At 36.1% G+C, this 13,100-nt stretch overlaps 1 protein-coding gene, 1 long non-coding RNA gene and 1 other non-coding gene across 3 annotated transcripts; 1 reads left to right on the forward strand and 2 right to left on the reverse strand.

Annotated features, from left to right (window-relative positions):
• The first annotated feature begins 2,941 nt into the window (after positions 1-2,941).
• Positions 2,942-4,075, forward strand: LOC132791033 (uncharacterized). The gene is made up of 3 exons (XR_009632854.1): positions 2,942-3,222; positions 3,286-3,801; positions 3,859-4,075. It is a non-coding gene; the product is annotated as an uncharacterized LOC132791033 (long non-coding RNA).
• Positions 4,076-5,477: 1,402 nt separating this feature from the next.
• LOC132791982 (uncharacterized) lies at positions 5,478-6,395 on the reverse strand. The gene is made up of 2 exons (XM_060801157.1): positions 6,298-6,395; positions 5,478-6,234 (listed from the first exon to the last, which is right to left on the reverse strand). Exons 1-2 carry the CDS (start codon positions 6,379-6,381, stop codon positions 5,692-5,694), a joined length of 627 nt encoding a protein of 208 aa, XP_060657140.1. The 5' UTR covers positions 6,382-6,395; the 3' UTR covers positions 5,478-5,691.
• Positions 6,396-10,012: 3,617 nt separating this feature from the next.
• Trnar-ccu (transfer RNA arginine (anticodon CCU)) lies at positions 10,013-10,085 on the reverse strand. The gene has a single exon. It is a non-coding gene; the product is annotated as a tRNA-Arg (tRNA).
• Between the last annotated feature and the right edge of the window lie 3,015 nt (positions 10,086-13,100).

Below are 13,100 nucleotides of genomic sequence, written 5' to 3' on the forward strand. Positions count from 1 at the left end.
TTGTATTCGAGTCTTAGTTGCTTTGGTTGATAATATGGTATATTTCGTACTCTGTGATATAATAATCGATATACCGAATATATCCTATATTTTGGTATTTTTGGGAGTTTCATTTGGTATATTTAATGAATAGTAACGCATTGTTAAGCTTTCATTAAAAATGTGTAGTGGACATTTCAGAGACAAGCAAACTCTGTAACATAACATATGCCTCAAAATAATTGTTGAAGAACGATATTTTGTTTTAAGAATTTTATATCTGTAATTCTTGTTTCTTGAAATTTATTAGAATAATTTACAAAATCAAGATTGTACTTTTCAATATAAGACTTTTTCTCTGTGTACGGATGCAGCAGATTAGTTATTTTTTAATTAGGTATTCATTTAAAAATGGGTATACAAGTAAGGTAACTTCAACATAAATGCTTCACAAATTGCTTTCCTTCGTATGATGCTTGAACCATGAGTTGTTTTCTTAAGACTTACCCTTCACATGTAGCTTGTGTGTCTCGTACGTTCACATGAGGATTCCAACGGCAGTCTTAATCCAAGCGAGCAAGCACCAACAGCACAAGCATCAAGAACATCAGCAATAGGAATGAGCGTTAGTTTTTTGAGCTGTGCTCACACAGTTTCAAAACCTTTCTCTCGACACCCCTTTGCAAAGTGGGCAACTTTTGAGCTCGCGGCAGTCAGGTAAAAATTGCAATAGCTAAAAGGGTTGCTAGCAGCAACAGCAATAGCAACAGCAACAACTACAACAACAAAAGCCAAACGTAACTTTTAGCATCGACAAGCGGCGCTTTTGACAGCCAACAACAACGTCATCCCCCGCTGCGTGCCACTTCACCCCCATCCTCATCGCATCCCCAACGAGTGCTTTTTTCGTGAGCTTTGAGCCACTTTTTTGCGCCACAAAACTTTACACTTTGACATGCAGCCACGTGTATGACGACGTTATATGTATACATACATATATGTATGTGTGTGTGTGTGTGATTGTGTGAGTATTTGTGAATGCTGAATGCGCATTCGTTGTCGCTTTGCCTGACATTTAAGTTGTTCGTAGCTCAGCGGCTTTTTGGATTGCGGGGGCCAGGGCGACCTTTGAATGCAACGCCAAAGCCAACGCTGAGTTGCCAATGGTTAACCCTTTGAATTAGCCAACAGCAGTTGCTAATTCCCCTAATAGTTGACAAATGCTGCGATTAATGTATAATGATGTTAGCGTGATATTTGTGTGTATGCTCTCTATTAAATCTAAATTGCTTTTTATATGCGCCTATTACAGTTAATTATTTTTAGTATAAAATGTTAGCGTGTTTGTTTTCATTTTATCTCAATAAATTGTATTGCAGTATTTAATAACAATTAATTAAGAGAACAAAGTAGGGGAACAGATGGTTAAATATAAGAAGTATACTATAAAAAGTATGTATCAATGGTACTAGCTAAGCAATTATTATGTTATATTGTGCTATTTTTCCCAAATATTGGGCAATATAAATTATTTGTTAAAATTGGATTTTTGAGACAATTTGTAATAATAATAACTAAAATAGGAAAAAACTAGGTAACAAATAATGATTGATTTAAAATTTTGGAATGCTATTCAACTAATTATATTTTGTTTGTTATTAATTAATATTATTATTATTCTGTTCGACTGTGAGATATTATAATATCCGTTCTCAATACACGCAGAAAGGTGCGGTGTTATCATTTAAATTCACTCAATTTATGTACAGTTACTGAAATATACCAAAATAAATATTCGGTATATTTCTGAGCGTTACATACATTTCCGTTCAGCTTAAAGCTTCCGTTCCTTCAACCTTGTTATTAATATTTCATATGATTTTAGTGAAACTTATATTTTCTATTATGGCACCTTAGTTATTAAAAGATACAAGATATAAGATAAGTACATATATTTTGTTTTTGGGAGACACTTTCTTATGATTCCCATTATACTTCATTGTTTTAATTTGTCTCAATATTTTAGCATAGCATTAATATTTAAATTATGCCGAACTGAGTCTAAGGGATTTATTTGAATTTTTCATTGTTTTAAGAGGCAACCATTAAGCAGCTGTCGCGAGGTGAGAGAGCGTTCTCTAATGGCCACACAAATATAGCCATAATAATCAGGGACTCTCTCTTGCACACAAGGCAAACACACACACACATAGACACATCTCTCGCACAATCGTTATAATGCACACACACGTGCGAACACTTGAAAATCTTTCAACTCGCATGAATATTTTAAAACTCGCTAGAAACGTATTCAAATTATGATAATGATGGGCAAGGCGAGTGTTTTGCAAATGTGCTTGGGAGAGGGTTGTGTTGGGTTCCTTGCTTCTCACATGAGTGTGTGCACACCTAACACACATGATATATGTATATAGTATGTATGTGTGTGAGTACAACGCTAACGAGCGCAGGCACTCTGCGACCCAGTCACAAGTCCCAGGTCACAATTCACAGCGTACAATTCGCATCTAGTTCCCTTAATGCATTTCATTAATTTGTATACAATTTTTTTTCTTCTTACGAAAAATTATATGCGAGTGTGAATCTGCGTGTGTGTGTGTGTGTGTGCGATGATGTGTGCGTGTGTTTAATGAGCACTTGTGTGAGTGGATTGCCGGGCATCATTAGAAGTCACTTCATGACAAACTCTCCCCTGGGAAGGAGTTAAGAGTGCACTTGACTTTGAGCTTCTTAATTTTTGAGATTCAACAGACTCTTGAGTATTGCAGTTGGCACAATGCAAGGGTCGGGTTTGTCAGATCTACTTACAAATCAATTGAAATTCAACAGTAATTGCAGACAAGTTCATATCACATTAATAAATTGAACATTGCTATTCATTGGTAAATTATTTGATACATTTTTCAACATCAAATTAATAATTTATTTCATAAATTTGCCATGTTGAAAGCAACTTCATAATAAATAGTTTGCCCTGGCTTAAAAGTTATAAACACTTTAAAAATTATGTGAAATGTCATACACATTATGAGCACTATAGACTTTGACAATTATGAGAAATCAACTTGGCCCCCAGACAAGAATCCACCGATTTCGACAACCAGCTGGGTCATCATATTGGTAGTCAGTCTCTTTTGGTGCTTGTGCTGCATTCCATTCATGATTTGGATCTTCTGGCGAATGGGATTCTGTACGAGTGAGCAACATTATGTCTGATTAAATGTGTGAGTTGTATGCACTGATTTGAAAGCAGATTCTATATCGTTTTTTTGCCCTAACATCTAGGTGATAACCGGACCAAAATGGATTCAATACTGTAAAAATGTTGAATGTAATATTAAATCAACATCTTGCAAGTTATCAAAGAATGTTCAATTGGACAATTTTGGAATATTCTATGATAAAATGCACGGATAATTTGTTTTGCATGAATATACTAATTTCGGTTTATGATCTAAGCTAAATACAGTAATCTCGTGAAATTGATAAATATATTTAACATACATATAATGCCATGATTTTGTCTTCAGTTTTTAAAATTGTTGTTGGAAAATCATAAAATGTTTAAAGAAATTAATCGAACTTTGAAACCTGATGACGATAAAGTTCATACTATTTCCGAAATAAATTTTATTATAATCATAGCGATTTGCTTATTTTGGTGCTTTTGCTTTATTCCTTTTTGCATCTGGTGTATTTGGAGACTGGGTCTTTGTTCTATCCATGAGCAATAGGAGCACAGTATATATATGTATATAAAATTGGAAAACTAAATTTAACGTTTAGGTTTTTTTTGTATTGGTAAGTCAAAAAGATAAGAACCAGTTATAATGTTTTATTGATTTTTTTCTGTTATAGATACCAAATTGATACAATTGGATAAATCAATATGAAAGCCAAAGTCAATGTCTTTAATAATTTACATGATTTTTAAACTGAAAATATTGCTAATTGTTCTCAATCAACGATGAAAGATATTGATTTTATAATGTTAGAGCATATACTGTATCGAGTGTGTTCCATTGTGACATAGAAATAAAAAAATATAATATTTACAAAAATATATTAAACTATATCGAAGGCTGTATTTGGTATATCGATTCATATATACACATTCAATACACCAGATTGTACAATCATATTAAATTATTTGGTTCTGTTTTTAAGAATCATAAATACTGTCGTTATTATTGTATGTACTAAAAAGTACATATTCTTTTTTGTTTACAATTAATTTATCTTCGAATTCATTGAGTTTCCTATGTTTCCATGATTAAGTATTTTAATTTTCTTTTCTAATATCGTTGCTTATACCATACATTAGAACAGAATCTCAATATATTTCCAAGGAGAAAAACGCCACAGAGATGCACAAGCATGTCAGCTAAAAGTCGTAAATGCACTCAGCACTTTGTCAGCTTTCAGACAGGAAATGCAGTTGCCATTTTTCTTCAGCCAGTTGCATCAGCCACTCTCCTTACTCTAGGAGAGCGAGTAAATGTGTGTGTGCAGAAAGAAGTCTTACATCTTTCTTGGGCTGTCTGCAATTTTGGGTGCTATAAAAAGTATCACTTTACTTCTCAGGATGCCATGTTTTGTTGTTGCATTGTTGTTTTGTCTAAATTTCGTAGCTTCCATATTCAGTTTTATAATTTTTTGCAAGTTTTTGTGGGGCATGAAAAAGTTTTTCATTGCCAGTGGCAAAGTTTTTTTCTTTTATATTCCATCGTTGAAGTTTTGCAGAGTGCATATGCACTTAGAGTGTTTGGAAATAGACATGTTGAAGAGTGTGAGTTCAAAGTTGCAAGCACGATATACACATGTAAACTATAGTCGAAATTTGATATGGTTTCTGCAAGCTTGGTTATTCAATAGAAAAAGAAATCAAATAGATTTTTGTGAATTTTTATAGTTATTTGCTTTAATTACTTTGGCCAGTCACTTAAACGTGCTGTGAACTATTTATTATTTACATAATTTAAATTAGGAATTAGGAGTATGCATCATAAGTGAACCATACTATTATTGAACAGAGCAGCTAAATCGAAATGGGCATAAATTTGGCTTGGACTTGACAACAGATATTTACAAGAATAATAAATAAACGAAATTCAATAGAAAGTTCTTTCAAGACATAATTAGCTGGTCATTAATTTAAATATAGATTTGAATGCATAAATTGTAATGTTAGAGCATGCTTAGATAATAAACACAAAAGCCATTCATGAAACTTGTTTTATGATACAGAGATAGAGATAACAACATGCAGATAGCCAGAGAAGACAAAGATAAAGAGGTTATCTATTTTTAAATTGGAATGCGAATGTTGTTGTATGTATCTCATTTAGCTAAATATTTTATTTCTTTTTGTATTGACCAACTATACTCTTTATTGGCGCTAATAAAACACAATTCTTCCACACGGCACATGGATCATTGCCCCTTTAAATGTATAAAAATATTATCGTTATCTTGAGAAATAAATTATATTCATAAATTATACAAAATAGATATGTTGCTTTTGACACGGAAAAGTCTGAAATGAATTTATAACATTGTTTATATTGATAAGATGATGCAATAAATTAAATGATCTGTTATTATTATAATTAATTGATGAGAATTATGTAATTAAAAAACTGAGGAGAATATCTTCACGATGTCATCTCGATGCGTAGTTGCTGAGCGCTCTTATCGCGCCAACCAGCTAATAAAATCTCGAAATTTTTCCAGCTTTCTTTGCCCATTGCGCACTGAAACCAACTTCCAATGATGCTCAAGTACCAGACGCTCCTCCTTGTCGAGTGACTCAGCATATTTGTGGATCTTTTTACCAAAGGATTTAAGCAGCTGATTGGTGCGCAATTGAACGGTGCGCTTCCAGCGATCGAAGCCATTGCGTTGCAGGCAGAAGGCAATCAGCTGGGTCTCAATGTTCGTCGTCTTCTCGGCGGCATCGGAATCTAAATAGTCATCGACAATGTCATAGAACAACTGCAGCGTTTCCTTGGTATGATTGTTGCTAACGGCAAGATATCGCTCACATTTGCCGAGGTAATCGAGCATTTTACTATTCTGAGAGTCCAAAATGAGCAGATCATCCACAACACCATCAATCACTTCGGTGGCCTGGATTACAGCATTTCCAGTGATGGCTTCAAGATTCTGCTCAGCTTGTTTGGTCAAGCGACTGCGGATGTGATCGCCATAGCAGGAAACCGATGTGAATTGCAACTAAACCAACAGCAAGTATAAGGTTAGAAAAGAAAGGCACGCGCGGACTGGCAAATAACTTACCAGCGATAGCAGCAGCAGCAGCAACAGCGAGGCGCCATGAATGAATGGGCGCTGTTTGCTCGATGTACGCGGCTTTCTACTCATCGTGACAGCTTGACAGGCGGTTGTCTACTGAATGCCAAGTCTGGGAGATTTTAAATCGGGTAGACGAGCCAAGAAAAAAAGACGAGCAAGAGAAACAAAAAACTCTAGATATTGCTGATAGTGTTATCAGGAGGCGGCCTCTTTATTTTGGTATGGGAATAGCCTAAGTTTGAATGTTTGTGATGAAATACGATTGGGATTAATGTTCTCGTATGACACAAGCTTGGGGGTGAAGAACCCGCCGATTCCGCAGTGTAGTTGATGACGTTCCCCGACCAAGAAGAACGTCATCAACTACACGGTTCACTTGTGATAGCAAAAGTTCACTTTCTCATTTGAGTGGCAGGGGAATCGTTTTTTCCGGTTTAGTCACGGTTGTGGTTTACTCGTCGTATGTGTGATAAATACGCAATGTGGGTCAGTAGTAGATGATAGTGGTGCTCATCGAGAGCACAAAAAGTGGCAATTACTTGCTATTTGGAGTTTCGAGTGCCTGCAAATCCCCAATACGCGCTCCCATCGAGTTGCAATTTAAATTTCGATGAGCGAAGTTTGTTTGGAAATTGCGTTGGCTGCTATGAGAATATGGATAAACAGAATTCAGTGTTGTGTTCTTTTTTTTGTGCAGGGTTGTTCAGGAAATGTTTCTGAAATTTCTATATTTCTTCTTTAATCAATTCCTCTTGCTCCTCTTCGAAATAAACGCAACATAATCAAGCGTCTAGTGCGAAGCAATTACGCCCACCGAGACCTCTTTATAATCGCATGTAAAACTCTCGGTTAAACTTTCAAACATCAGATTTATACTAGAAGTATATGACTAAACAATAAGCAACTCGGTGCCCCGGTGAATTCCACAAGGGAACGAGTGCGAAACGAGGAACGCAAGTGTTGTAAATTGGTTTGCCTTACATGGGCTTTGCCACCCTTTGGAACTCTCTCGCCCGCCCAGCCATGCTTGCATGCAAATTTCAATAACTTATATTCGTAACCCTTCCGCCAACTGACACTGAATATCAAATATGAGAGGCAAAGCGCCGACGATGTACAAAAATTATTTGCATACTTTTTAGGGATGCTTTGGGGAAAAACGAAAAACGAAAAACGTGAAAAGGAAAAGCTCAAGCGCAACCGAAAAAAGACAGCAAAAACAAGCAGTTGGAGCCACATGTGGCGCACTTTTGGTTTAGTGCGAGAAAAAAAGAAGCTAAAAACAAGCCGTTACATGGTTTCAGATTGAGGGTGGAACGGGGGAGGGTCTCTCTCTCTCTCTCTCTCGAAGAAGGGCAGACATCCTCACACTACTTTGTAGACGTCTCCTTGCCACGCAAACGAAACGAGTTTATTTATTGCATTTGCAAATTTTACACAACATTTTGTAGTCGATGCATCTCCTTCCTCGCAAGGTGTGTAACTTGAGTTTATCGCTGAAAAATACTTCCCTCTCCATACCAGAAATTGATTCGGTTTACGTATGTGGAAAGTAAACTTTGCCTGGCATTTGTAACACGAAGCGGCAAGTTCAATGAAGCCAAAGGTGTTTGCTTGTTACACTGCCCCGACCTCTCCCTACGTTTTTTTGGTCCTTTATTTCATTTTTTTTTCTGTTTGGTGTCGGTGATTGGCAGTCAGTTGAAGAGTGTGGTCGGGGGAGTTGGAGAGAGCAAACCGCTTGCCGTTTGCCAAGCAGCCAAATTGATGTGCAAATATTTCCATAAATTTATTTTCTATACCTCCAAGTTTTTGGGTGTCATGTTTGAAAACATACAAAAAATTTGCACAACTTATTGAAGCATCACGGCAAAAAAAATATATAAAAAAAACCAAAAACTCGTTGCGGCTGACGTCAGTGTTTGGGAATGTGATTTTTGCGGTATATGAAAGTTTTGTTTTTTTTATGCGTATGTAAAAATTCCATCATCAATTGTGTATTATTTTTGGAGAGGCAGAAAATATTTGAAATTTGAAATTAACTACAGTTCTTTATTTTTATTTTTATTTTAAATTTGAAATTTGAAATTAAGTACAATTCTTTATTTTCATTTATTTATTTACGTTAACAACAAGTATGTTAACGTAATCTATTATCAATTATCGGTTCTTTTTAGTTTCAATTATTTATTTACTTTAAAAATTTAATTCTAACATTACTGGAAGCACTGGTTTCTAAGCATTGACATTGAATGGAAATATAAACTAAATTAAAACATCAAATCTATACTAAGTCTACAAAATATTTCGTTTTTTTATCTTGAACTTAAGATTTCGTAGAACGTTTTTTATTTACCAATTGGTATCTTCACTTACTACATTTTTTATTTCTTGTATTGACTGAACTTTTTAGCGCAAGCTTAAGAATTTATTACTACTATTAAAATAAGGGATTTCCACATGACCACATAATCATTGACCGTTTAAGTGTATGAAAAAAAAGTCGCAATTTGCTTATCTTGAGAAATTAATATATTCATAAATTATTCAAATTGATATGCTGGTGGTCGACACGAAAAGTCTTCAATAAATTTATAACATTGTTTATTATATTAATAGGATGGTGCAATTATTTAAATCAACTATTATTATAATAATTGACTGAACCGAATAAACGCTGGCATTCCTATGCAGAGTTACTTAAAACTTTTCCAGTTTCCTTAGATTATTGCACACTGGTCGAGTAATTAGTAAATGTCATCTGTTGTTCTTCTTGCCAAAGGCTTCACGCAATTGATCCATTGCGAAGCAGTTAATAGGCATCCAAATAGACATCGACAAAGTCGTAGAGCAGCACTCTTAGGTGTGATTGTTGCTAATCGAAAGATATCGCTCACCGCTGCTGAGATAACAAGTTTCTGCTCAACTTATGCTGTGAAGCGACTGTGAATATGATCGCCACCACAGCAAACCGATGTGAATTGCAGCTAAACCAACAGCAATTATATGGATTGAAAAGAAATTCTCATTTGGACATGCAACTTAAACTTAAAATACTAAGTCTTCTATTAAATAAAGAAATTAATGTACACTGGCAGTGATGACTATAAATACAAAAAAAAGAATAATATTTTAGGCAGAAATTAAATTAACAAAAGCTGCCTTTTAGGCTGCATTTCATTTGGTTTTATAATTAAATAAATGCAAACTTATTTTTTTCTTATCATTAATGTATGTATATTACTACATTTTTATATTCTTTTTTATTGTGTTTAGTTTTATTGCATATATTTTGCTTCTATTTTAGTCAATTGGGCTCCTACTGCGCTGCTACTCTTGAGATATCGAGTGAATCGTTACGCTTATTCAACTTTAGACACAACGCAAAGAATGTTGTTGTTGCCAGCATTCGTAGCGAGCTGGTTATGCTGTAGCGTAGCTGCGGGTTCATATCACGCATGGAATTTATATTATATATAAATTTTTTTTTATAAATAATTTTGAATTTTAAAAATAAGTTCTGAGCATTTTTCATATATGCCTTTTATTAGATTTAGCTGAAGTTAATATAAAACTATTTCACTGCTTAAAATTGATAATAATTAATTGAGATGGTTTCTTATCCATTTATATATTTTAAAAATAGTTTTCTATATTGATAAAATTTAAAAAAGTAAAAAAAAAAAGCTTCTCACGCATTTACCTCAGATGGGACTCGAACCCACAATCCTCGGCTTAGGAGGCCGATGCCTTATCCATTAGGCCACTGAGGCGATGAACGCTGTGCGGGCTAAAAGCAAACATGAAGCTAACATGCTCAACGTGCGGCAGCTTTTACACATTCGTATACGTATTTAGATTGATTGTTGTTGTTGTTGGAATTTATTTTGGCCGCAATAACAGATGTTTTAAGGCAAACAGATTATTTGCTTTTGTCTTAATTCAATAATTGTTTGCCTGCGAATGCGGGCCAAACAGCTGCGTAAACAACTTGGCATTCTCTTTGGCATGTTACGGCATTCTAAGGTTTTGGGGCAATGTTTGGTTGATTCGTCAAAGCGAATGGTTCAAATAATGCGGCTATATGCACATATACGAGTTGAATGTTAGCGTGCGCATATCTCATATGATAAATCAACGTCACTTAGCACTCATTGGAAATTCACTTAGTGAAAACTTTGCTGAAACCAAAATGTCAACGCCAACAATTTGAGGCCAAATCAGTCAACCAAGAAAAGAAGCAGAAGAGAAGCAGCTAAGAAGCTGCAACGTAAACGAAGACATATCATTTATATCAATTTAAATAACGACCTTTCAATGTTTCGAAGAGCAAAGCACAAAAAATCCCTTAATCAAATGCTTAAAAAGCTCAACAAAGGCACCTTTTGTGCGATGAGGTGGTGAGGGTTCGAATGGTTGTCCTTTGAGTGACCAGAATGGCTGCCAAAGACCCCACATAAACACATACACACACACACATGCACACAGAGAGCAGCACTCAATGGCTAGATGGATAGTCGGACGAGGCATTGACAGTTGTAAGCCATAAACCACAGAAAATTGGGCATTATATTAGTTAAGATGCTGTCAAGCTGAAAGATATCCAAGTCACGGGACAGGGGAGAATGGTGTGTGTGTGTGTGGTCTGTGCTATGGAGTTGGCGTTAACTCCAAAGTAAACCCAAAACACCGACCACAGTGCAGACATATCGCTTTCAAAGAGCGATACACTCGGGTGGCAAGCGTATCCATTTCCGTATCTGTTTTCTGTGGCCTAACACACCGTTTGACAGGCAACGAAAGGCGGAAACCGAATGCTGAAGCTGAAGCTGAAACTGAAACAGTAAAAGCAACTGAAATAGAAACAGAACCTGAAGCGAGAACCTCAACTCAATTCCAATCGCAAACTTAAATCCAAAGGCAACCAGCAGCTGTGTGTAGCTGAACCCGAATCCAAATCCGAAATAAACAGAAAATAGAGTGGCCAGCGGGCAACTAGATAAGCAAAGGCATTCATCTTACTGTAAAAGCCTGAGGGAAGTGCAGAGTGCCGAGTGGAGAGTGGAGTGGAGTGGAGTGGAAAGTGACCAAGAAGCCAACCCGAAGTAGCAAATAGGCAAAAATAAAAAGAAGTCCAAACAAAAGTTGTGCAGGCGTGCTTGAGCCTTAAAAGCTTTAAGATATTACATCTTGCCGCTCTCTAAATGAACGAGTATCTGCAACTTAACCGGTTATCAGCTGGCGTTTTGTTGCACTTGCAACAAATGCTGAAAGTATCTTTGCAGCGCTATCTTCTGCTTTGGCACAAATCATAGCCAAAAGCTTTTCTTTTGTCAGTTTGTGTTTATGTTAGTCGCTTTTGTTTCACACACACACACAGATACACATATATACAAACAGAAATCATCGCTTGTTACATTGTGTTGTGCCTTTTAGCCACTCTGCTTATCTTGGCCACACTTTTATTGGTCTCTCTCTCTCTCTCTCCCTCTTTCTGTCTTTATTTGGCATGCCACAAGCTATAATTCACAACGAGAAACCCCGCAAGATAAGCGGAAACAGTTTTGCGGTTGCATGTGAATTAGTTTGTCGCCATTTTTGAGTGTTTGGGGAGATGGTTAGTTGAAGTCGGTTAAAACAGCAGCAGCATAACAACAAATTGCCGATGCTAGCTTTAAATGAATTCAGAGCGTGTTTAACTTTGATTGCGAAGAAAAAACAAACGAATTTCTGAGCATTTCTTTTTATTTGGCAATTTATTTCGGCCATTAAATCGTTTATGCGGCAACATCACTTAAATTTATATGCATGCAGTTGTGCTCAGTTGTATCTGTATCTGCACCCCTAAATGTATCTGTTGTCGTATCTTTAAGCGCAGACAAGACAGCACCTATAGCAAATATGGTTTTACGGTATAATTTCCTAAGCAATTAAAATGCTGGCACACTCGTAACTCAAACGCTATGACCACGATGCGTCATATAGCTGAGTATCTGATGGATACTTATTCCACTGGAGTGTTAAGCAGCGGCAATCTTGGGCTGCATTTAATGGGCTCTTTCTCAGTCGAAGATTTCGTCAACATTTCCTGCACTTTATGACTTATTGGGCAATAAAGGAAATTTGCGCTCCACCAATTGCCTTAAAGCGTTCTCACTTAATTAATGAAACAATCCGTTGTTGTTGCGGCTCGAATTGTTATCAAAATATTAATTACATGCCATTATTAACAGGCTCAGGTGCTGCATCGGAACTCGTGTGTAAATTGTGGAATATGGAGTGCGGAATGTGGTTGATGTTCCTTCAGATCCTTAGATCCTGCCAGACAAATGCGTTGCAATCATTCACAGCGAACAACAACAGACAATGTTTTTGTTCTCCCATTCATGTGTCAGCACTCGCCCGACTCAGACTCGAGTTGAATAACTCAATGAGTGGCTGCTGGGATCCACTTAAAAATGAAAGTAAATGACTGCAGCAGGCGATGGCGACGATGGCTTGTCATGGGCCTAAGGCATGTTAATTATTTAGAAAGCATGCAGATTTATTTACTAAATTCTTCAGATGCTTTGTTACCCAAGCAGCTTGTTTGTGCTTTTGTTTTTTGACGTGTACTCTCCCGTTGTGTGCCATATATACATATTTATTTTGAATGTATGCCACATCGGCTTAAAACTAGATTACTGCAGACTATAGCATATATTTTTTCCTTTGCTAAGGTATTTCCACTTCTTTCGCTGTGTCTGTTTTTTCTATGCCATTAGTGGCACTCGCTTTTATTTGCTTTC

Source organism: Drosophila nasuta, chromosome 3, assembly GCF_023558535.2.
Source record: "Drosophila nasuta strain 15112-1781.00 chromosome 3, ASM2355853v1, whole genome shotgun sequence".
In the NCBI taxonomy this organism is placed as follows: domain Eukaryota; kingdom Metazoa; phylum Arthropoda; class Insecta; order Diptera; family Drosophilidae; genus Drosophila; species Drosophila nasuta.

Bases quoted from the DNA above. Each gene is read 5' to 3' on its own strand.
- LOC132791982 (XM_060801157.1), bottom strand. From the start codon at position 6,381: ATGAGTAGAAAGCCGCGTACATCGAGCAAACAGCGCCCATTCATTCAT. The intron at 6,235-6,297 runs GTAAGTTATTTG...CTGTTGGTTTAG, and splicing joins TGCTGCTGCTGCTATCGCTG to TTGCAATTCACATCGGTTTC.